The sequence below is a fragment of the Macaca thibetana genome, chromosome 11 (genome assembly GCF_024542745.1).
Source record: "Macaca thibetana thibetana isolate TM-01 chromosome 11, ASM2454274v1, whole genome shotgun sequence".
In the NCBI taxonomy this organism is placed as follows: Eukaryota; Metazoa; Chordata; class Mammalia; order Primates; family Cercopithecidae; genus Macaca; species Macaca thibetana.
In genome coordinates, this window is record NC_065588.1 from 105,675,989 (window position 1) to 105,701,500 (window position 25,512).

General features: G+C 51.5%; 1 protein-coding gene across 3 annotated transcripts in view; it reads left to right on the forward strand.

Moving 5' to 3' along the window:
* UBE3B (ubiquitin protein ligase E3B) overlaps positions 1-13,882 on the forward strand; it is a 65,729-nt gene extending 51,847 nt beyond the window's left edge. For 2 of the 3 annotated variants that reach the window (XM_050749662.1, XM_050749663.1), the window contains 4 exons: positions 967-1,149; positions 1,620-1,731; positions 4,512-4,604; positions 13,673-13,882. In XM_050749662.1, coding sequence (XP_050605619.1) covers positions 967-1,149; positions 1,620-1,731; positions 4,512-4,604; positions 13,673-13,867 — 583 coding nt within the window. In that variant the 3' untranslated portion in view covers positions 13,868-13,882. Of the gene's footprint in view, positions 1-966; positions 1,150-1,619; positions 1,732-4,511; positions 4,605-5,654; positions 7,786-13,672 lie in introns of those variants that run through there. The other variant, XM_050749664.1, reaches the window with a different exon arrangement.
* Positions 13,883-25,512: the final 11,630 nt, after the last annotated feature.

Genomic DNA, 25,512 nt, shown 5'->3' on the forward strand with positions numbered 1-25,512 from the left:
AGCTGAGGCGGGCAGATCACCTAAGGTCAGGAGTTCGAGACCAGTCTGGTTCGAGACCAGGTCCAACATGGTGAATCCCATCTCTACTAGAAATACAAAAAATTAACTAGGTGTGGTGGTGGGTGCCTGTAGTCCCAGCTACTTGGGAGGCTGAGGCAGGAGAATTGCTTGAACCCGGGAGGCGGAGGTTTCAGTGAGCTGAGATGGCACCACTGCACTTCAGCTTGGGTGACGCAATGAGACTCCGTCTCAAAAAATAAATAAAAAGAAAAAAGAAATTAACAATGCTAGCAAGCCTGTTGGAATGTATGTAACCTGTTCAGAGGATTCTGTGCGCTATGCAGTTGTAGTTGAGGGCACTGTGTTCACCAAAGCAGACCCAGAGACCCTCTGCTTGGAACCATTGTAAGTTGCTCTGACTTCCCAGTTGAGTCTACTCCTGGCCCTGTGTGTTTAAAGCATCTGCAGGTTCGCCTTGCTGTAGCATTAGACTGTTGGTCCAGATTAGCAAGGTTTTGATTAAAGTTTTGACATGAAACAATTTTTTATTTTAAAACTTATTAGAGGACTGAATGGTATCTTACTTGATTTATGTCCAGAAGAATGAGATTAAATGAAAGTACCAGAAGCACCCTTTGTTCTAAGAAGGGCCCTCTTCTTACCTGGGGAATGTCTCCTTGTGATTCCCGACACAGTGGGGACTTGAGGTGTGACCTGTGGGTTTTGGGGCAGAGTGAATGATGCAGTGCCCTCGAAGGCTTGATGCGTTCACAGTGGCACATGGTGCGCAGTTCATGAGTGCTGTCATCATTGTCGCCATTGTCATTGTTCTGATGAAACACTCTGGTACTATTTGTGTTTTTTGTAAAATGGTTCAGAAAAGACTAGACTCATCTTTCAGCCCATTGGTGACAGCCTGCCCTGTCCTGTTAATTGTCATTGTTTTCTCTTCCTTGTTGGCAACAGAATTAGCTACATCCATCTGATGGCACATTTTCGAATGCACACTCAAATAAAAAACCAGACAGCCGCCCTCATTAGCGGATTCCGTTCCATTATCAAACCCGAGTGGATCCGAATGTTCTCAGCTCCTGAACTGCAGCGTCTCATCTCTGGCGACAATGCTGAGATTGATCTGGAAGATTTAAAGTAAGAGGCGGGTGGGGGGAGGGTGAAATTCCTAGGCCTCCCAGAAAGCCAGCTGCTCCCTCACTGTGTTCCTTTTAGAAGGCTATTTCAGGAGCCTGTCTCCAGATCTACTCCTCCTCCCTGGACTGGCTGAACTGTTTTGGATTAAAAGCTTGACCCTTTGTTTACCTAGAGATTAAGTGGAAGCAGGCCTGAGGACTGGGGATTCTCTGAAGCTCTTGGAGACAGGGTCAGAGGATCTGGGGTTGGCCTCTGCTTAGGAACAGCAGGGCCAGCTCTCAAATTCCCCACCCTTTTAGCTTCCCAGGGAGATGGAGTTATTGAGGCATGAACTTCTGGCTTTAAGAGAAGTTAGTAGTGTTCCCCACGCCTGCCAGAGTGGGCCGTGCCAGCTGTCTACATGACCTGCCTGCCTGTCCGTAAGTGCCCACCCTAGCACGTTGCTGAGCCCAGGTCTGTATTGGTTTCAGGAAGCACACAGTCTACTACGGTGGTTTCCACGGAAGTCACAGAGTCATCATCTGGCTCTGGGATATTCTGGCCTCTGACTTCACGCCGGATGAGAGAGCTATGTTTCTGAAGGTATTTTATTTATTGCCTGTGCATGCATGCATGTATTCTCATAAACCTGGAAGGCCAGGCCAGTTGATGTAATAATTTACATTGGAGAAAATGAAATTATCAGGAGGACCTCAGATGGTTAGCACATCCTGTCCCACAGGCAGGCCTCCTGGTAAGCCAAGCAGTAACCAGAGAGGGGCTTGAGGGGCACGGCCGAGCCTCAGGCCCCCTGCACAGGTGGGCATACCTGTTGCGCTCAGCACTCTGTCCTCCCCTTTGCCTATGCTGGCCTTGATAACATCTTTTTTGTTTATTTCCTTTCATTATAGAAGTAAATGACCCTCTGCTTGGAACCTTACCTTAGGAAAATACAGATAAGCAAAATTTTAAACAATTGCTGTTCCTCTAGTATAGAATTGTCAACTCTCTACACTCCTACTCACCGGAGACTATCTCTCTATACCCATTTTCTCAATAGCGTAAGACACACATATACACCCACAGTGTCCCAATGAAACACACATAATTGCTTAGGTTGATATCAAGATGTATTTTTGCAAATAAAGTGGCTGATGTTAACTGGTTCCCCTGTTATGGTGTCTGTAAAAGTTGTAAATGTTCAAAATATTCCCCTAATGCCACTGCATTGTTTTTTGTTACATCGGCAGCATGTAAGTATTTTCTAGGATGCTGGATGGCACACACACTTCTCTGTGTATGTGTTATATATGCGTATATTTCTCTAAAGACAGGATCCTGTCATTTCCCCACCAGCCTTCCTCCTTGACAGAATATCAGTGAACATCTTGCCATGTTCTGGGGGTAAATTTAGTGCCTTGAAATGTTTTCTTTTGGAGGTTTGGGCTTGAACAATCTCATGTGGCCTCATCTGTTGAGGCAACCTGGACAGTGTCACTGGCAATTAAAATGACAGCTGGTTTCCTCTCTCCTGGGTGGTCAGTCTAAGGAGAGTTTATTCCTGTTGAAGAGGCCCTCATTCAGTCCAGCAGATAACACAGATGCCCCACGTCCCCACAGGTCCCCAGGGATTTGGGGCAGGCAGGCAGACTGAATTCCAGAAGTCGATCCTGGGAGAATCAGTTCCGTTTTCCCAGAAGGGCCTCATGGGCCAAGCAGTTTCTGCCGAGCTATAAAACGGCTCACCCTGGCCCCTCCTACAGAGAGGAACCCAGTGTCTCCTCACTGTGCAGGTGCCGCCCCACAAAACAGGTGTGTGTGTGTCTTCGGATAACCTGTCACCAAACCTACAGTTCCTTACCATGTGCCTGCCTGTTTGTGCAGCTGCAGACAGGCTCCAGAGCCAAGCAGAATAAATGTAACCCTTGCCCAGGGGTGGATGTGACCACGGCCACGCTTCTGTTAAATGTAAAGCAAGCAGATCATCCAGGGGTTTCCTGTGTCCCCCGTTCCTCCCCTCTCCCAGGAGCGGGGAAGCTTCCCTCCCTCCTTTGACCCACCTGAATCTGTAGCGGACAGACCTGAGCCGGCCTAAACTGGGATGTACAGATACTTCTGTGTCTGTCCCCTCATTCTTACAACAGGACTAACCACAGCCCCGACACACAGCATCCGTAGAGTGATTGGATGAGGTTGCATTCAGGGAGTGCTCGGCACAGTGTGGAAACACAAAAATGCTTCCTACATTGATGCTGCTATGGTTTTTTATAAATAACACATATTAGAATAGGAATAGATCTTGTTAATACTCTTTTTAAAACTTCTTTTGATGCCTGACACACATAAACTGTCTTTGAATGGTCTCAGGAATCTCACAACCATTTATAACAAGACCCAAACCCTCAACTTGCCCCTGAGTTTTGGAGGACAGCTTGATGATGTAAGTGACAAGCCCCTGTATCCCCTAGAGAAGGGAGAACATTCTTGGCTATGGTTGAGTTAAAGTGAATGGTTTCTTGGGACACTTCTGTGCAAGTGTATCACTTACAGATTTCCAGGCTGGTCAGATGCCTCTCTCCAAGCATGAACTAGCACATTTAGGGGAATAACGCAGGGGCTGCCACTTGCAGAATGCTGGGAGTTCTCAGGGGGTAGCAGGGAAGTGTAGCTGGCTGCCCACAGGCCCCACTTGGGCTCCCAGCACCTCGGCCTGCTCTGCAGCCTCGCTGGCTCTGGGGCCTCATTTTTGTCAGTGTGCTGCGAGGTTATTAGTCTCTTGCAAAGGGTCCCCTGGGCCCCAGCACATAGAACACTCTGAAACTCAGCAGGCCTAGGGCTCAGGTGACTGCACCTGTGCAGTCTCCTCTGCATGACTAAGGGGCCGACAGGATGCCAAGTGCAAGGCCAGCGAGTGGGGGTCTCCCTGGCTTCTTCTGTTCACGCCACGCGCAGCGGGTGCCACCAGCCTCCACCTCACCCTCACCGTCTCGTCACATAATCTGTCTGTGGGAGGGTGTCAGCCGCTTCTCTGTTCCTCTAACAATCCCACAGGAGACCTGCCTCCTGGGGACACCTCACCAGTGCCCTGGCTGGGCATTTGTGCTCTTCCTACTCTGCAGTCACACGTGCTCTCACAAGTGGCCAGTCGCATCTGTTGGGTATGGGTTTCATGTGTCTTAGTCCCCGAGAGCAGCACCCTTGAGAGAGATGTACGGCGTGTGCCAGTTTTGGGGCCAGATCCACCCCGCCACCCCATACGGCTGGCTAGACAGCAGTTACAGCACGGTAACAGACAGAGCAAATGCGTGCTGCACAGCTGCAAGGGCCTGTCCTGGAAGAGCAGGAACCTGCCCCGTCCCCGCTGACCCTGCTTTGTGTTGCAGTTTGTGACCAGCTGCTCCAGGCCCCCACTCCTGGGATTCGCCTACCTCAAGCCTCCCTTCTCCATCCGCTGTGTGGAGGTGTCAGACGATCAGGTACCCCCCACGGGGTGGGTGGGGAAGAGCTGGCCTTGGGCAATGTTCCTTGACTTCCCTCTTGGTGGTTGTCTGCTGATCCCACTGTGTGGGGCCCTTACCTAGTCCACATCTCAGCAAGGCAGGCAGCTGGACCCCTCAGAGCCAAGTGAGGAGGGCCCCACAGTTCTCACGGCAGGGGAACCAGCCAGCCCCAGAGAGACTACCCACGGACTCGGCCCTCTCTCGGCAGCCCCTTTCTCTTTCCTTCCTCAGGGAAGAGTACCTGGAGTGGGGGTGGGTACATGCTGTTTTTTTAGTGGCGTCTGGCCTCACCAGGGCTCCTGATCTGAGGCAGCATGGGAGAAGGTGAGTGGGCTCAGGAGGCGGACAGGCGCAAGCTTGAATGCCACTCCTACCCCAGCAGACTGTGCATGTCTAGGCACGCTGCTTCGTTTCCTCACTGGCCAAAGGAGAAGGAATGCCTTCAGGGTTACCAAGCTCTGTGTGTCCCGAGCCTGGCCCACTGTGAGTGCTCAAATGAGAGTCCTACTCCCCATAAAAACCCAGTGGCCGCCTCTGGGTGAAGCTGCCTCTCATGATGCAGTTTGAGCCCCTGATGCCACCTTGTACAGGGAGCTACACAGTCCTTGGCCTCCCTGCTTAAGGGAAAGTTGGCCCAAGTCATGGTCTGCCACCGGCCACAGCACCAGTGAGGAGAGGAAGTGCATTCAGAAACGTCTGGGCACCTAACAGAGTTTTCACAGCATTCTACTCTTTGACAATTGGGTAACCAATAATTAGCTGTGAACTGGAAGGCCCCATTTCCAAAAGCTTACTTAATGCAGGAGTTCCCTGTGCAGGCCCCAGGTAGCAGGGCTTGCTTCTGTGTAAGCCAGTCGTCCTGAGTCTGGGGCTTGACCTCGGGTAGTGGTGCCAGGGCAGTGCCCTGCACTCTGCCCAGCATCCAGGGACTGGCCAGACCCCCTCCCTGGGCTCCGCAGCTTTGGCATCTGCCTGGGCTCCCAAACTAGGCCCTTCCCAATCTAAGGCCATGATGTGTGCCGTCAGGACACCGGGGACACCCTGGGCAGCGTCCTCCGGGGCTTCTTCACTATCCGCAAGCGGGAGCCAGGCGGCCGCCTGCCCACCTCCTCCACCTGCTTCAACCTGCTCAAGCTGCCCAACTACAGCAAGAAGAGCGTCCTCCGCGAGAAGCTGCGCTACGCCATCAGCATGAACACGGGCTTCGAACTCTCCTAGCTTCCGCCCTGGCCCTGCCTCCAGGGCTCCTGGGCTGCCAAGGACCTTCAGTTCCCAGGGGCAGTGTGGCCCCTGGGAATGTGACCAACATGCCAGGTGACGTTGGCCCCTAGACCCTCTCTATAGCCATGAGACTCCCTTGTGGCCTCAAGAACTTTAGACGCCCACAACAGCACTACACAGCATATCCAGGTGATGCCCAAGGCACAGGGCTGCAGAAAATAAACCTCCAGATTTCCACCGACACGGGTCCATTCTTCCTGGTGATGGCAGAGGGGCTTCTTTTAGCTAGTTTGATCTTTCTGGGAGTCTGTCTTTCCTTAGCCCTCTCAGTGAGCTGTGTATGAACAAGTCCCAGGAATTCCAAGAGTCTAGAGTGGTTTTCGCAGCATGGGTCTGAGTGTACAAAGCCTACTGCGCGTGAGATCCTCTCCTTCCGTTTCTGAAATCTCTTACTCAGGTAAGGCCTCGCCAAGCCTCTATGCACCCAACAAAGTTTCTGCCTCCATGCCGTCCACAGCACCTCTTCCCAGACAACCAGGCCCATCTGCTGCCCAGGGAGGCGCAGGCGCCTGCTAGGGACGCTATGGAGCACCGTGAGTCCAAGGCGCTATTTCCTGCCTTGAAGCCATGCACTCCACAGCACGGCCCTCCCACTTCCTGCGTCCTCAGCGGGCTGAGCTGCCAGGGAGCCTTGCCGCACCTGTTCCCGTCCTATGCATTCACATTGGCATCCTGGTTAGGGAGAAGAAAAGCATTGGCCCTTAGCAGCAGCCCAGTATCCAGAACGTGCTGGCTGTTACGCATAGCCTGCTTGTCCCGCGGAGGACAGCTGCCTTTGACCCTGCTTGTTTGCCTCGCTGGTTATCTAATGAGGAACAAACACGAACCTAAGGTACCCATCCCGTCTGGGCGGTGGCTTCACTCCAGAGACTGCAAAATCCCAAGAAAATTGGGTCTTGCTGCCCATCCTTCCTCAGCACAGGGAACCCAGAAGCCCGTTGCACTGACAAAGGCTCACACCCTCTGGGTTTTTTGTTTTTTTTTTTTAACTTCATTTCTCTTCCAACCCATTGTGTTCCTCTGCCCTCATTATTTACCTTTGTTGTAAGAACTTTACTGTAGCTCCAGGGAACTGAGGCAGAGGCCCTGTTTGTGGTCCGTGTTGACAGCCACCCACCCTCTCCCACCTCATGCTCCTGCACCTGCACCACCAAGATTGATGCCAGATTTGAAGCCAGGAAGGCCCAGTCCCTCCTCTGCTCTCCTCAGAGCCGCAAAACATTTTCCAACAAGAGCTGTCACGGTGGCAGCAAAGCAGGGGCCACTCGTCTCCACAGTCCTTCAGAGAGTTTCCGCTGCATCCTGGTGTCCCACCCAGGTCAGAGCCCCTGGGCTTCTGAAAAACTGTGCGTGCTCTACTTTGATGGAAACATGGCAAGGAATTTAAAGACAGGAATGTATTAATATTATTTAAGGTGTGTTAGTAACCTCTGACTCTGTGGACTTGCCATTTTCTTCAAACACTCCGTTCCTTTGAGGATTTCTTCTGAACGTGTGCGCACACGCTGGGCAGGTTTGTGCATACATGCGGGGACCCTAGACTGTCAGCCTGCACAGGGAAGATGGATCCCATCCTGATTTTTATTACCTGAAGGTTGGAGCCAGTGAGGGACTGGGAGAGAGTGATTTATAAGCACCAATATCAACTTCATGTGGATTTTTGACAAGGAGGGGTAGTTTGTAATTTCATTTAATTCTTTTCAGCAGCTAGAAATATTGCACTATCTGAAACACTGAATCTCCTTTTGTAACTGGTGTTCACTGACACCTTGATGGCTCTTGATGGCTCTAAAAAGTTGTAGGATTTTTTGTTTTTGTAGCTAACTTATGGATTGAGATGTGATCAGACGCTTTATTAAATTTGTACTTCAGCATACGATGGCCACGTTCTGTATTTCATTCCGCCAGGTGCCTGGACCGTTCATGCTTGCTGTCTGGGCTTAGGGAGCATGTAGGCCCCCACAATGGAGCTAAGATGTGGAGGGGCGCAGAGCACATGTCCTTGCCTCCCCAGCCAGAGTTCAGGGTTGCTGACAGTCTGTCCTGTTTGCTTCCAATTGTGTTTCAAGAAGTAACACATTTCAGATGAGCACCCTCTGTGGGCCTGTCCCTCTCACCCACCACCTACTTCCCAGAGGCAGCTCTCACTGTGGGTTGGGTGTATATCTTTGCAGTCCATGTTTTACACAGTAATACTCTTTTTTTTTTTTTTTTTTAGATGGGGTTTTGCCATGTCACCCAGGCCAGTTTCGAACTCATGGGATCAAGTGATCCGCCCACCTCAGCCTCCCAAAGTGGTAGGATTACAGGCATGAGCCACCACACCCAGCTAGTAGTAACTTTCAAAAGTGATAAATGTATGTTATACAAACCCAGATAAGTGTCTGGAGTGAAATTTTACAGCTGCTTCTCGGTGTGCCGGGCATTGTTCCCTTAGTGAGGGTTGCACTTGCTCTCTCCTCACAGGACACACAGCCCTTCTCACTGCATTCCCCAGCCAGGTTTCCTCGGCAGAAAACCCTGCACCAGGAGCCCAGGTCAGACCTGCCAGGTGTTTGCCCCACCTTGGTGCTTCTGCCCTGACCCTCGGCAGCTCTGATGTCCCAGTGGCTTCTCGCTGCTCGCCTGGCCTGGGAAGCCCCTGAGGATCAGAGCACAAACTTGGCTTGTTAGGATCCAGTCAGGAAAGAACCCTTGAGAGGCTTGTGGCCTCTGGAAGTCAGATGTCTCAACACACAAGAGGAATTCATGCACGCAGGCATCCTCACAAGGAGCATTCATGCAACGAGAAGAAAAAGCACTGTAACCGACTGCCTCCCCAGAACACACAGTGCCAGCCTCCAGAGTGAGGCACACCCACCTAAAACTAAAGCTTCATTCTGTGACGTTCTGGCTTTGACGTGTAAGTTATCACTACAAAGAGAAGGGGTGTCTATAACCAGGAAAAGTAAGTGGGTTTTTAAAATTATTTAAATGGAAATATAATTGTAATATGCTGACAGAACTTGCAAGTGCCTAAGAATAATTAGCTGCAACAGAGTTTGAGAAGCGCTGGCCTCCCCTGTGTTCTAACAGCAGCAGAGCCTGCTTAGCAGACACGGCACTGCTGAAAGCCATAGGGTCTGGACAACGGGGTTCTCGCCAAGCTTAGGCCTCAGGCTTATCTCCTAGAAACTTATCAAATTGACCAGGGTGGCCGGAGAACTGTGGAAGTGGTTCCTTCAGTGCTGTTTTCCAAGAAGCAGAGCATGGGCTGTGGAATCTCAGAGACGTGTGCAAACCCCAACCCTCCACTTCCTGCCCCACGTGGAGGACAGCCTCTCGTGTGTGTTCCTTATCTGGAACACAGGAATCTTGATGTCCCCTCCAGGGCGCGTGAGGATTAAATGCAGTTACATATAAAATGCACCCAGCGCAGTGCCTGGCACCAAATATGCATCCATTGGTCTTCTTCCTACATTTCCTCACCTTTCATTTTAAGAAAACAGGGCTGCCCATGACCCTGGAGATCAGGCTTGGCTTAAGCTTCTAGAGTGGCTCCTGCTGCTGCGGATGATCCCAGCAGCGGGAGGAGATGCTGGATGGAGAGCAGTTCTCTGTTGCACTTAGGATCAGAGGAAAGTCCCATTCCCTTGTCCACACTGCCACCTCTGAGGAATCGTCCAAGTGGCACAGAACAGAAGCAAAGCGCCTTTCAGCCAGAAGGATCCAGCCCAGGCATTTCCAGGCCCATGCGGCCCCCGGGCACCTCACTGTGCCCCCACACTGCACACACAATCACCTGGACTGTGATTCAGAAGAAGCTGCATGGCCAGGCACGGTGGCTCACGCCTGTAATCCAAACACTGTGGGAGGCCGAGGCAGGCAGATTCCCTGAGTTCAGGAGTTCCAGACCATCCTGGCCAATATGGTGAAACCCTGTCTCTACTAAAAATACAAAAATTACCTGGGTGTGGTGGCGCACACTTGTAGTCCCAGCTACTCAGGAGGCTGAGGCAGGAGAATTGCTTGAACCCAGGAGGCAAAGGCTGCAGTGAGCCGAGATCACACCACTGCACTCCAGCCTGGGTGAGAGAAGGAGACTCTGTCTCAAAAAAAAAAAAAAAAAAAAAAACTGCACAGCAGCCTAGGTGGCATTCATAGTTCTCAGCAGCCTCTGGAGCGTGGGGTCAGAATGGCATCCTTTGCTTCACGGCAGTCATCCGAACAGCTATGCTTGTTGAGAGCATGTGCTCCAGAGCCCCAGCTGAGTGCAGATCTTTCGAGGGCATTAGGGAGAGCAAGAGTCTCAGAGCATCCTGCCACTGGGTGCAAACCCCAGCTCTGCCGCCCACTTGCTGGAAGACCAGTGGAAAGTTTCCTGGCCCCTCAGAGCTGCAGTTTCCTCTTCCATGAAACGGGGATAGCAGCACCCACCATGCAGTCTTGCCGTGAACCACAGACAAATGGGCTGAAAAGCCCCAGTCTGTGCCATCTATGAGTCGTCGACGACTCATGGCTGTGATAACTGTCATTATTTTGTTCCAGGGATCGAATTGACATCCCTTCTGGAGTTTGTTTTTGAAACTCCTTGCAGGACGCTTTGGCTGATGTTAACAGGACATCCCGAGGAACCTCCGTTGGGCTTCACTCAGCCCCTGGTGTGCAGGCTCCCTGTGCGCCCACGCCCCAGCTATTCCTGAGCTTCCATTAGGTACCGGGGGGCTGCAGCTCCTCCACCCGGGGGGACCAGCAGTTGCAGTTCCGTCATGCTTTTCTTACTGCGACAGTCCAAGTGTTTTCTGAGCTGTAGGGAGACTCAAAGGCTTGGGCATACTGGGATGGGGTCTGTGTCAGATTATAGACCTTCCACCGAGAGAGCCAGCCTGCTGGAGCCCACCGGCAATGACAGAGGAACCTCTCTGAAGATGTTCCCTGCCTCCTTGACCTCAGAGAAGTCTGCAGAAGAAGCTGAAAGCGTTCACTCTGCTGCCAAAGGCTTCTGCTCCTTGGCTGTGCCAGGCCCTTAGTCTGCCTAGATGTATGTGCAGGGTTTGGGTGGGGGATTTTTTGGTTTTTGAGGCAGGTTGCTGTGTTGCCCGGGCTGGAGTGCAGTGGCGCAATCTCGGCTCACTACAACCTCTGCCTCCAAGGCTCAAGCAATCCTCCTACCTCAGCCTCCCAGGTAACTGGGACCACAGGTGTGCATCACCACAACCAGCTAGTTTATTTTGTATTTTTTGTAGAGACAGGGTTTTGCCATATTGTCCAGGCCGGTCTCAAACTCCTGGACTCAAGCAATCCACCTGCCTTGGTCTCCCAAAGTTCTGGGATTACAGGCATGAGCCACTCACTGCACCGGGCCGCTGTGTGCAGGGTTACCAGTCAGGCTGCCTTCTCCAAATGCCTCTAAATCTGGCTTTTATGGGGCCATGGCAGTGGCCATTGAGTAAAGGAAGACACTTGTCTGAATGGCACACGGTTGTTTAAAAACCTCAGTGTTCGGGAAACCCAGTGTCCTTGGCCTTCAGGCCATGGGCTTGTGAAAGGGAAGCTACTGTGAAGTCATTCTGGCCCTTCCAGGACTGCTCTTCACACAGAATCCTCAACTAGCCTGCCTTATGCTGGGGAGGAACAAGTTATTTGACAAGAACATTGTAGCCAGAACTTGTGTGTTGTAGCCAGAACTGGTGCTGTTGCAAAGAGCAGAAGCTGGCAGGCCAGCTCAGAGCCAGAGCAGGTGGTGAGGAGGTGTGAGAGCGGCTCTGAGACCCACGCGAGAAGTGCGGTGGGCAGGAGCTGAGGTGGTCCTCTCCTCCTCTTGGGCCACATGAGCCCTTCTCTGCATGTCTCTGACTCTAGCGTCCCCATGGACTGCCTCTGAGGCCACCATCCTTGCAGCTATGCAGCCTTGCGCTCCTGGGGCCTCTAGCCAAACCACCACTGCTGGATCCCTCAGACCATGTTCCAGCCTGGCCCACCTGCCTGCGGCTGAGTGGCCTTCAGCTAGGGTCCCCTAGTGTGATCTCAGAGCTATTGAGGGGATTTGGTGACATAATCCAAGAAAAGTGGCTGGCACCTGAGTAAATGTTAATTATGACTATTATTATTTCTACTACACTTTTGAGACAAGACATAAGCCAGGAAATGGCAAACATGTTTAGCTTCCCAGGCCCATACTCACGGACTGCTGAAAGCACATGAAGACACAGTGCAGGAATCAATTAGTAATGTCTGCGAGGAGGAGGGAGCGATGACACGGGGACCAAATATTTCCCGTCCTTGAATAAGCATTTCTCCTTTTCACCCCCTTGCCCTATGAGATCATTTAAGATCTGGTCAGCTCTGATGACACAGGCCAGGATCCCGTGGGTAGGAGGGGCTGTGGACACAGCAGTTCCCAGACAAAGAGGCCACAGAAGGCCAAGCAGTGACCCTGGCCAGTGACAAGGGCAATGTGGACTAGTGGTCAAGGGCACAGGCCTTGACCTTGGACCTGGACTTGAGCTCTGATCACCACGCCCACCCTCAGTGACTTAAGGGTAGGCAGCATTTCACTTCTTGGAGATTCATTTTCCCCAGCTGTAAAGTAGTGGATAATAGTTCCTACCTGCCACGAGGATTAAACGAGGTCACATCTGTTAAGCACCTGGCAAATTATAGGTGCCCAATAAATGCAGTCTCCCCTTTCTTCCTTAGCCCTGGGGCCAGGCGGGGTGGAGTATCGGGTCAGAAGGTAACTCTCATTGCTGTTCTAAAACAATTCCGTTGGCTCCTATATTAGTTTCCCGTGGCTGCTGCAACACATCACAAGCCGGGTGGCTTAAAATAGCAGAAATGTATTCTCATCCCACCGTTCTGGGGCCAGAAGTCTGAAATCATGGTGTCCACAGGCAGCATTCCCTCTGGAGGCTCTGGGGAGAAGCCTGCCCCGCCTCTCCTGGCTTCTGGTGGCCCCCTCGTGCTTGGCTATGGCTGTATCACTCCCATCTCTGCCTCCGCCCCATACGGCCTTCCCTCTAGGGCTTCCTGTTTCTCCTTCTCTTAGAAGGACTTGTCCTTGAATGAGGGCGCACCCTGACCCAGGATGATCTCATCCTGTGATCCTTACCTTAGTTACACTACAAACACCTATTTCCAAATAAGGTCCCATGCACAGGTTCTGCGGGTGAGGACTTGGACAGATTGTTCAGGGGGGACAGCATTCCACCCACTACGGCTGCTTCCAGAGCGAGTGTGGCAGGAGGTGATTCTTCATGCCATGGGCCACCACACGCTCACAGATCCTAAATGATCTCATAGGGTGAGGGGGTGAAAAGGAGAAATGCTTATTCAAGGACGGGAAATATTTGGTCCCCGTGTCATCGCTCCCTCCTCCTCGCAGACATTACTAATTGATTCCTGCACTGTGTCTTCATGTGCTTTCAGCAGTCCGTGGGTATGGGCCTGGGAAGCTAAACATGTTTGCCATTTCCTGGCTTATGTCTTGTCTCAAAAGTGTAGTAGAAATAATAATAGTCATAATTAACATTTACTCAGGTGCCAGCCACTTTTCTTGGATTATGTCACCAAATCCTCTCAATAGCTCTGAGATCATACTATTAATCCCATCCTCAAGATGGTGTATGGGTTGAATTCTGTCCCAAAAAAGATGCATCCTAACCCCCACTACCTCAGCATGTGACCTTATTTGGAAATAGAGTTGTTGCAGATGTAACTAGTTCAGATGAGGTCATATAGGAGTAGGGTGGGCCCCTAATCCGATGTGACTGGTGTCCTTACAGGAAGAGAGGACTCGGCCATGTGAAGACAGAGGCAGAGACTGGAGTGAGGAACCTTCAGCCCAAGGAATACAGGGATTTCCATCACCTGCAGCCAGGAGAGAGACTAGGAGCAGATTCTCCTTCACAGCCTGGAGAGGAACCAACCCTGTCAATCCCTTGATTTCAGACACAGCTTCTAGAATTGTGAGAGAATGAATGTCTGTTGCTTAAGCCCCCGCGTTTATGGTGCTTTGTTCCGTCAGTCACAGGAAACTAGTACAGATTTTGAGACCAGACAGATGTGTCACGCGCCCAAGGTCACATGCTCGGAAGAGGTCAAACCGTTGGTGGGCATCACAGGAACCGGCAGCTGCTGCTCAGCCCCAGCTGCTGGCTGCCCTGCGCAGGCTAGATACCATGTGGCCAGGCTCCCCACTTTTCAAAAGAAGCCACAAATTCCAGTGTCTGTGAAATCTCCAGATTTAAAAATTGTTGGCAAATTGAAAATGTGAAACAGCACTGTTCAGGGCTCGGGAAATACAGAGGGGCTGCGCGCACGCGTGGTTTGTCTGAACACTGCGGATGTGTCAGACGCTGGAGCCAAACAGCCTCCACAGTGCAGAGTGATGGCTGGAGCCGGACAAGATGATGTTCACTGGAATAATCCATGGACCTGTCACCAGGTGCTGGAAACCAGCCTCATGCAGACAGGCTCCAGGGGAGTGGCTCGGCACGGGGTCAGTGGACTGGTAACAGCAGGACTCGGCCGAGGCCCTAACGCTTTGGGGTTGCATTAATTGAGGGAGAGTATCTAGAGTGAAGGAGGTAATAGTTCTCTTCTGTTCTCTGTGGCTCACACCCTACCTGGAATCGATCCTTTGTTTCTCTCCAGGAGCCACACTTTAAGGATGCAGGAGGCTGGGCACAGTGGCTCACACCTGTAATCCCAACACTTTGGGAGGCTGAGGCAGATGGATGACTTGAGGTCAGGAGTTCGAGACCAGCCTGGCCAACATGGCGAAACCTTGTCTCTACTAAAAACATAAAAATTAGCCGGGCATGGTGGCAGACACCTGTAGTCCCAGCTACTCTGAAGGCTGAGGCAGGAGAATCACTTGAACACGGGCAGCAGAAGGTTGCAGTGAACTGAGATCGCGCCACTGCACTCCAGCCTGGGTGACAGAGCTAGATTGTCTTGGGAAAAAAAAAAAAAACACGGGATGTAGGAAAAACTAGCTCATATCCAGAGAGGGTACCATGAGGAGGGCTGGAGCAGGCCTCTCAGAGCAAGCCTAGCAGTGTACCCAAGACACATGTAGATGGTGGGCTACCCAAGATGTTAGCAGCATCCTAAGGGGTTGTCGGCCTCTGTCTTGGAGGGTGATGGCTTAAGGGTTGAGCCTCAGACTGCAGGGTGTGTTTGGGAAGCAGCTGCCCACAGCTCTGGTCATTAAAGAAAGAAGAGAGCGAGCTGGTTCTTCTGGCCCCAGCAATAATGACAGAATGATCTGGAGCATGGTCCCTGCAGCCCTTCCCAGATACAGAGTTCTCATTCTCCAAACATGGACACCTGGAGGGACACGGCCTTACATAGCCACCAGCAGGCCATGGACGGACATTGCCCAGCCCATGTTGCTGCCACAGGTGGACACTCAGAGCCAGAGAGAGGGAAGATGGGGTGCTGGTGGGAATGGGTGTGGACTGGAATGGTCTAGAGGTGTGGGGGCCTGAGACATCTTGTGAAGTGGGTGGGGGGCGCAGCTCCTTCATGAGGCCGAAGGTGAGTAGGCCTCTGGGTGTTTCAGAAGAACGGCCCTGGCAGTGTGCAAGTACAGCTCCGGCAGGGACGCCAAATCAACTGTCAAAACCAAGCCACTGCCACCCCACAAAGCCAGAAAAAGCTTCTGCGTGACAACCTTGGGCGAGTCAGCCCTCAGCCTCTGCATCCCCCACCACAGACCAAGGCTCCCGGACCCCCCCAGCCCATGCACTCCACGTGGTCCCCTCTGTGTGCCTGGATACATCGGGATCCTTGGGTGTCACCGGGGATTCCTGCTCTGTCACACAGGGTAAGTTACTGGTAATTACTCAGCTGTGAGAGCTCCTGATCATCAGAGCCTTCAAACAGAAATGCAGGTATTTTTCCCAGCAGACCCTGACCAGCCTCTGTTTTTCTCCATAATGCTGGTCAGCCAGGCACAGCGATCTTGGCAACAGATTTTGCGAAATAAACTTGGTCAGTGGATCCCAGTCAACAAAATGTTTTTCCATCTGTTACCCACTTCCTCCTGCCTGTGAAGGGGCAGTGCTCTCTCCTCCTCACAGGTGAGGCTCTGAGAGGTGGAGTGACTTACTCAGGGACTCACAGCCAGGATATGAGGAACTGGGATGTAAGCCCAAGCCTTTGACCAGGAAGGTGACGTCACTCACCCACCTTCCCTGATCGTCAGAGGCCCGGACAGAAGCCTCCTGTCTCCCAGAGGAGCTAGTCCCACTGACTGTCCTGACCTGCTCCCATCCCACTAGAGACACTGTCCAGGGGAGGGAGCGCACCCCACGAGGGGCTTGGTGTGAAGTCTGCTGGGTGGTTTTGTCACCATTGCAGATGGTGCCAGATGAGCCAGGCCCCGCGCAGGAAGCCAGACTGTCAGGGAGTTCAGATTCAGCCAACAAACAGACCCATAGGACCCACTGTGCCCCAGGCTGGGTGCTGAGTTACAGCTGTGCACACAGTGGACATGATCCCTGCCCCACAGAGCTCACTCTCTGGTGGGGAAAGAGTCATAACTAATTCAAGTAGGAGGTGTATGGCCACATCCTGTGATCAGCGTCCCTGGCGTCTAGTGCCGTGCTATTCTGATGCCCACTCACATGGGGAAAGCTGAGGTTAGGAGCTGGTCATTCCCATGCCCAAGGGTTAAGTGGCAGAGCCAGGACTCAGACCCTGGTCTGCCATACTCCAGAGCCCTCGCTCAGTGTGAGCAGGCAGAAGAGGGGTGGGAGAACCTTCTAGGCAAAGGGCTCAGCTTGAGCCAAGCCCCAGGGGCTGCCCTGTTCCTTATCTGGAGCCCGCTGCCTCCACTGCTTGTCCCACTTACCCTCACCGGGGATGCTGGAAACTGACAGACACATCCATTTTGCCAGTGAGTTCCCATAGGATTTTAAAGGACTTCTTCAGGACCTTAGAGCCCTGGTGTCCCTGAGGCTGCAGAGCAACAGCTGCTCCCCAGGCACAGAGTTAAAAGGCAGAGCTGGATTTCAGGGTGTGCTGAGTAAAGGGCCGATCGGTCCTGCACTTTAGAAGCTCACTGGGTAGAGGGAGGCTACAGGAAGTTCAGGGACTCCACCACTTGCTTAGCTCATCATTCACGTCCCAACAGGCTGCAGCCTGTCTCCCTACCAGCTAAGGCAGAGACGCAAGCGGGACAGAATCAGTGCCCACTCCGAACATGGCTCCTTGGCTGCATCTGGGAACGGGTTCCATTAGGTGGTGTGTGGAGTGTCTCAAACATCTTAAGAGTGACGGTGAACGCACCAGTGCCTCTGCAGCATGGGCCAGAGTTCCTCAGTCTCCCCTCCTGGTTTGCTATCACAGGGGCCCCTGGTGAATAGTCTGGGTGTCTCATCCCAGCAGGTGTTCAAACTCAAAAGCTGGGTGGCTAGAAACTGCCCGCCTGCACCGAACCACCATCAGAAGCGGTCTTCATCAGCCAGGGCAGCAGAAGCCAGTTCTGCCTCACTTAGAAAAGAAATGTATTGGCCAATATTGAGGGCTGGAAGCCCAGGCCACAAGCAGAACGGGAGCCAGGGCAGTTCAGGGGACCTGGGCAGTAGAGCCTGAAGCCGGCTGTCTTCAGGATGCTGTGGGCGTGAATGAACCAGCTCTAGCCAGTAACCCATCCTCGCTCAGTGCACTCAGGGGTCTTTAGGGAAATTCAGAGAAAATTCAGGATTGAAGTAGACTGGGCAAGGCACTGATGTCATTCATTCTTTCATATTCATTTCAATAAATATTTGTGGGCACCTGCTGTGTGCACAGCCTGTTCTAGGCACTGGGATTCAATCTCATTTTGTTGTTGGTTTTGAGACTGGGTCTCGTTCTGTTGCCCAAGCTAGCAACGTGGCATGATCTTGGCTCACTGCAAGGTCTGCCTCCTGGGCTCAGGTGATCCTCCCACCTCAGCCTCCCGAGTGGCTGGGACTACAGGTGCACACCACCATGCCTGGCTAATTTTTGTATTTTTTTTGTTTGTTTGTTTTTTTTTTTTTTTTTTTTTTTTTTTTTTTTTTTTTTTGAGACGGAGTCTCGCTGTGTCTCCCAGGCTGGAGTGCAGTGGCGTGATCTCGGCTCACTGCAAGCTCCACCTCCCGGGTTCACGCCATTCTCCCGCCTCAGCCTCCCAAGTAGCTGAGACTACAGGTGCCCGCCACCACGCCCGGCTAGTTTTTTGTATTTTTAGTAGAGACGGGGTTTCACCATGTTAGCCAGGATAGTCTCGATCTCCTGACCTCGTGATCCACCCGCCTCGGCCTCCCAAAGTGCTGGGATTACAGGCTTGAGCCAGCGCGCCCGGCCTGTATTTTTTGTAAAGACAGAGTTTTGCAGTCTTGCTTAGGCTGGTGTCGAACTCCTGGGCTCAAGCAATCCTCCTGCCTCAGCCTCCCAAAGTGCTGGGATTCCAGGTGTGAGCCACCATACCCAGCTGGATTCAGTGTATTTTGAGAGACAGACACTAAAGGAGAAACCAATAAGATCATTTCTGGTGTGTTGAAAATGAGACAACCCCATGGAGATTGTATCTCATGGGAAGAAGTAAATCCTCAAAAAGAAATTGAAGCAGTTGGATGGTAGGTCCCCAAACAGCAAATATCCAAAAAGGCATCCCGCCCATTCTGGCCCCAGGGCAGGGATCAGGATTCAGATTCCAGAACTAGACTAGAATTCGAATCTAGCCTCAGCCTTATTCTCATCACGACCCGGAGCAAGTCACTTCATCTCTCGAAGCCTGCAAAATGGGGATGATCACTCTTCCCTGGTTGCTGAGACCAAACGAGGTCATACATGCAGTGCCGGCCACGCAGGGATCATCGAGTTCCATCCCAAGAACTCGATCACGTCCTGGGTGCGTGTGCGCACACACCCACACACGTACAGACACACGCACACACATGCATGCATGCACGGTGGGGCACCCAAGCCGGTGCCCGCTCCTCGAGGCTGGGGCCTACGCCTCCCTGACCCTCTGGTGTATTCAATTATAGTTTTAGCCACATTCATTCCTCCCTCCTTCTAGGTAAGGTTTATTAAAATACCCAGTCACAGAAATAGCCCTGCTCCCTGACAGCAGCCAACCCACAGCGAAGCCACGCTTCCTTGAACCCTCCCCCAAACCCCAACACATGCCAAAACCCCATAATAAGTCCTTGCGCAGACCCTCTTCCTGAGGCACCCCACGGTGCGCGAGCTCCCTTGTTGCAACAAGACAATAAATCTGACTTTGTTCGACTACAGGTGTGTTCTTGGTGGTGTTTGGCTGCAGGACACTTTAAACTGTAAACCCAAAAATGTCCCCTGTACAAAATGTTTGCAGCCACCTCAGGGGAGGGGAGCTGGAACTGGTTTGTCACACAACTGGGAACAGCACCCCAGGGAACAATGCAATCAAAAGGAGGTGGTTTCCGGAGCTGCAGTCCCTAGACTGGGGATGGAGTGGGGGTGTGGGATGTCACCATTTCTCACCGGCTTTAGTCTTAACTTTTCATGCTTTAATGTGAAATGTAATTATAGATTCTTGAGTTATGGCGGTGAGCTCGTCAGGGCTAATTAATGAGTCAGATTTATAAGTATTTGGTTCTCAGAGATCAATGACCGTGATGTGTCGCCTGAGAGCTCTGAAAAATCCCCTTTCTGCTAGTTAGTTTCTTGGGGAGTGGTGGGGTTGGGAGAGCTGCTTTTGTTTGGGGGGCTGGTTGAGAGGGACAGCCTGACCACTCTCAAGCAGTCTGGAGACCATCGCTGCCTCTGAAGTCCCCACACCTTTGAGATCTGTGAGGGCTGTGCCCTAGGAATCCAGAAATGTCAAATAGAGGCCACTTGTCCCACTACCTCTCCCAGAGGCCATGGCAGACATTAGTAATGGATTCCCAAACCCCTCCCTGTTGAATCTGGACCTAGCACAGGCTGTCAGGCAATCACTTGGAATTAGCGTCTCTTTCCTACCCCTGGGATAAGTCCTTCCCTGCTCTCAGCAGAACAGAAGAGAAAGGAAACTGAATTTTGACACCAGAAGCTGGGATTTAGGTGGGTTTTGCCACTTGCTGACTGGCACACTGGGCTCATCACACTACCTATTGAGGTGCCACTTATCCAGGAAAAGTTACGGTGATAATCCAGGATGAAAATCTCTATGAGATCACAAACATGAAAGTTATTTGTCTACTCTCAACCCCTGTACAAGATAAAGATGCATCAACCAACAGAGGAGGAAGAGAGATGCCAACATCTCAACAGAGCGGGGAAAAGCTGGTGCAGTGATCCCCCGGGGCAGCTCAGTGGGGGCAGGTTCCTTTTTCTTCCCTCCTCGGTTACCCTAGAATGGAAGCCAGGCTTCTACGTGCAGGCTGGACTCTGCACAGCCAGCTGCCTCCAACAGGGAACACGGTGCACATTCTCCAGGCTTCCAGACTTCAGGGGACCATGATGGCTTTGGCTACTGGAGGGCACCCTCTCCACGTGAGGGGGCTGGAATGTGGCATGGAGTATCACCCTCCAAGGAGCTTCTCTCTTGTCTCCAGCCATCCCACAGGAGGTAGATGATTTATTTACAGGCAGAGAAACCACTTGTCGGTTTCTTTTCATTCATGTGTATCACACGGTAAGCCTTTGTCAAATCCAGCCCAAATTCATTGTAGGAAAATTAGAAAATCCAGACAAAATGAAAATGAACGTTAAAACCGCCCATCTTCCCACCACTGAGAGATACATATTAGTAACACATGCATTTTTCTATGGTGTATATAAACACATGTATGTTTCTTTTTAGGATTTGGGTCATTCTATATGTAACATTTTGTAATTTGGGTTTCTTTTTTCACTTAATGATAGTGAACACTCTTTCATAGTAGTAAATATGTAGACACCATCATTTTCAGTGGCTTTATGGTATTTCTTACAGTCCCTTATGGTTAATATTTTACTTATTTAACTATCCAGCTCGCTATTGTTGGGCATTGGTTTCCAATTTTTCACTGCAATGAGCTGCACTTTTTTGCACTGGAAAAAACAAGAACAAAAACAAAAACCCTTGTAGTTTCACCCGTATGTCTATTTCCTGCACTGAAATAACAAAAACAAAAAAGCCAAAAAAACTCTTGTAGCTCCACCAATGTGTCTATTTCCTTCAGAAAAATTCTCAGACACAGAATTGCAAGACCGTAAGGTACACACATCTCTAGGACTTTCACGCACATTGCCAAATTGCCCTCCTGAAAGTTCGTACCGATCTCCACTCCCCGAAACCGTGAGAGAGTCAACATTTCTCTCTCCCCGCTGAAGTCGGCAGGTGGAAAGCCATAGGCTCAGAACTCTTTCCAGCTGCTGGGATCCTGCAGCTGGACCCCCAAGGACCATAGAAATACAGTTCTTTCTCTTCCACTCCCCAGTCAAAGCACCTTGCGAGAGTTCCTGGCCGGGCCGGGGCAGAGTCCTGAGGCCACCTGGCATGCCCACTCACAGACCTTACCTCCTCCCTCTCCACATGCACGCTTGGATGTCTTTTCTCAAGGCCTGATGCTCACACCTCGTGGCAGGGCAGCAAGCTTTTGAGTTATAGTGAACCTTATTTCCCTCTACAGCTCCCACGGAGTTAACAGATGTACGCGCGTCTGAGGCAGTCATGCGGCAAGAGACTTTGGGCCCAATTCTTTCTGTTTTGACAGTGTGTAATCGAGGTGAAGCCATAAATTTTATAAACAAGAATAAACGACCCTTAGCAACATATGTCTGCTCGACCCTTCCAAGGTGATTGTAAATAAAGGCGCCTGCTGACCAGTGAGGGCCATGGGCACTGCAGATGGCCAGTGATGAGGGCTGAAGGACCGGTGCCTTGGGAGCTCACACTGGGAGGCATTTCGGCGGTGAGGGGCAGGGGGAAGAGGTCACCTAGCTCCCCGCCCCAGTCCTGAGTCAGTTGGACACCTTCACGCCACTTACGCACTCCGTTCTCCAGGGTGCCTTTGCCCCGTGCCGCCTTGAATTGGCACTTGCTTCTCATTCTTCATCAGAGCACTTGTAGCTGTGGCAACTAGGTTCCTCCTGGGGGTTTGTTTTTGAGACAGGGTCTCGCTTTGTTGCCTGGTCTGGAGTGTAGTGGCACGATCATAGCTCACTCGGCCTCAAGCTCCTGGGCTAAAGCGATCCTTTCGCCTCAGTCTCGAGTAGCTGGAACTACAGGTGCTCACATCAATCCTGGGCTTTTTGTTTTGTTTTTTAAGAAACAGGGTCTCTGGCCAGGCACGGTGGCTCATGCCTGTAATCCCAGCACTTTGGGAGGCCAAAGCGGGTGGATCACGAGGTCAGGAGATCAAGACCATCCTGGCTAACACGGTGAAACCCTGTCTCTACTAAAAATACAAAAAATTAGCCGGGCGCGGTTGTGGGCGCCTGTAGTCCCAGCTACTCGGGAGGCTGAGGCAGGAGAATGGTGTGAACCCGGGAGGCGGAGCTTGCAGTGAGCCAAGACAGTGCCACTGCACTCCAGCCTGGGCGACAGAGCGAGACTCCGTCTCAAAAAAAAAAAGAAAGAAAGAAAGAAAGAGGGCCTCACTATGTTGCCCAGGCTGATCTCAAACTCCTGGCCTCAAGCGTTCCTCCGCTTTGGTCTCTCGACGTGTCAGGATTACAGGCAAGAGCCACCATGCCCAGCCCCTCCTGGATTTTTGGTAGTCCCTTCTCTTCCCCCGAGAAGAAGCCCTGCCCCACTTGATTGCCAGTCACACCCTCACTGCCAACTGTGCCAGGGTGGCCACCCCAGGGGGACCCAAAGAGCAGGGTCCTTGTCTTGGCTTTGCCGCTGCCCACAGGGAGCATGCTGGAGACAGGCAGATCTGAGTTCAAATCCAAGTTGGACCTCTTCCTCTCGCGTGACACCAGCCAAGGTGCCGTCTCCCTGTGCCTCGGTTTCTGAGTCTACGACGCAAAGGTACTAATGTCCACTTGGTGGGGCTGTTGTGGGGAATACATGCCAAGCGTGCAAGGAAGGTGCTCTCCAAGGTTAGCTCTGCTGAGATGGTTTCAAAAGCTCTGGTGATAAGGAAATCTCCGTAAGTCTCAGCTATTGATAATGATATCATTGTAATCAGCATCACCCCTGTGGACACTGTGTGACTTTGAGCAAGTGATGTGACTTTGAGCAAGTCACTTCACCCTCTGTGCCCCTGTTACCTCACATGTGAAATGGGGAGGATAACTGTACGTACCTTGTAGGGTTCTGAGAACTAGAAAGACATGAGCACCTGGCATTGAGCATTGAGCATAGAGCTAGGAGTTGAGGAAATGCCTGTCATGGTGCTTGGAAGCACAGAGCCCTGATTTAAAGCCTGGTTCTGCCTCCTGGAGCTGTCTGACCTTGAGAAACTCCTATCTCCTCTCTGGGCCTCAGTTTCCTCATCTGTAAGTTGGGGGTGATAATATTAAGAGTTCCACCTTCACGGGCTCTTGAGATAATTAAATGAACTATTGAATGTAAGGTTCTTAGCAAGATGCCTGGACGTAATCAGTGCTCTATGTGTGGTCCTTACTAAGATTTATTATTAAGTTCTCCTCTCTGCTGGGTGCAGTGGCTCACGCCCATAATCTCAGCACTTTGGGAGGCCAAGGCAGGTGGATCACTTGAGGCCAGGAATTTGAGACCAGCCTGGCCAACATGGCAAAACCCGTCTCTACTAAAAATACAAAAAAATTAGCCAGGCATCATGGTGCACGCCTATAATCCCAGCTACTCAGGAGGCTGAGGCAGGAGGATCACTTGAACCCAGGAGATGGAGGTTGCAGTGAGCTGAGATCACGCCACTACACTCCAGCCTGGGTGACAGGGTAAGACTTGGTCTCAAAAAAAATAAAATAAAATAAAATAAAATAAAAAAATCCGGGCACCGAGGCTCACACCTGTAATCCCAGCACTTTGGGAGGCTGAGGCGGGCAGATCACCTGAGATCGGGAATTTGAGGCCAGCCTGGCCAACATGGTGAAACCCCATCTCTACTAACGATACAAAAAATCAGCTGGGGGTGGTGGCACGCACCTGTAATTCCAGCTACTCAGCGGCTGAGGCAGGAGAACCACTTGAACCCGGGAGGCAGAGGTTGTAGTGAGCCATTGCACTCCATGCCTGGGTGACAGGGCGAGACTCCATCTCAAAAAAAAAAAAAAGTTCTCCTCTCCAGGCCTCAGTTTCCTCATTTATAAAATGAGAGCAATGATGTCTGAGACCGCGCTCAGCTCTCATTGTTCTGCAAGTCACTCTCCTTTTCACTTCGGCCCTGTTTGCTGGAGCCACATCCCCGCCTTCTCATCTGATTATGCCTGGCCACCTCTGGAGGCCACCTGTCTCCCCCACCCTCTCGGCAAGCCTGAGGGACCAGAGGCGCTGCCAGGCTGTCCTCAGCGTCACCTGGGGATGAGCTATTAGAACGTGCTTTCGAAAGGGTCAAATATGACTGAACAACAAAGCTACTTTTTTGGAGCTGCTATCATGTCTGGGGCCTGTGGGCTTATTTCTGAACTCTTGGAAATTGGTATTATTATCGCATTATAAGATAAAGAGGCTTTGAGTGGTTCAACCATTTGCTTAAGGAGATGCTGGAAGTGACAAAGATGGAATCTGAATTCAAATAGTAATAATAGCAAACAACCGTAATAACAGGAGTTAACATTTGCCAGGGGGTGATATTACTCTTTTAAGTATTACCTCATTAAACAATCCCAGTGACCCATAGGGTGGATGTTATGATTCCCATTCTACAGATGGAGGAGCAAGACCGAGAGAGATGGAATGACTTGGCCAGTCACCAAGGTAGGAGGTGACAGAGCTGGCCTTGAACCTGAGCCTGCCTGGGACCAGTGCCCAAGCCAGCTGTTTGACAGTCCTTCCCCACACCCCACAACCCTACAAGCATCAAAGGTCACCTGGCAGCCTCTACCAGCCAGCCCCAAGTGCACCTTCTCACACTTCCAGGCTGGGGCTATCTGACCCTGAAACAGGCTGCTGAAGGTGACCTTGGGAATCCCAGCTTAGCTCCCAAAGAGGGTTGCATGGGTTCCCTTAGAAAATGGATTCTTACCAGGAGGTTCCTTGGACTTCCTACGACTGGATGCAAATTTGTGAATGTGTGTGTGTGCATTCCAAAGGTGACAAACCACAGCTTGAGAAGTTTCTGATTCTGTGGAATGGGAGAACACGAGGGACGTCCCCAAAGTTTCTAGGTCTCCACAACCTGCCTGTCCCTGCCTCTGTGGGACTTTAGCACCATCTTCCAGGAGGACTCACAGAGAAGAAAAGCAATAGGCCAAGGCAAGTTCAAACTGTGCCACCCTCCCCTAGCTGGACTGACTGCAAAGACGCATTTATTCCAGCTTGTGTCGGTATTGCCAGATTCCCAGGCCCCGCCAGAGGGGAGGCATGAGCCACAAATCCTTCCAGGCACTGATTTATGTAGCATTCACGCGGAATTCATTATACAAAGAATTTTATTCAATTAAACTTGAAATGCATCTGGATTCTTAAAGGTTCAGTAGCGATCACTGGGACAGGGCGATCATAAAACTGAATGGGCTGTCGGAAGGTGTCGAGGCAGCGGCAAGG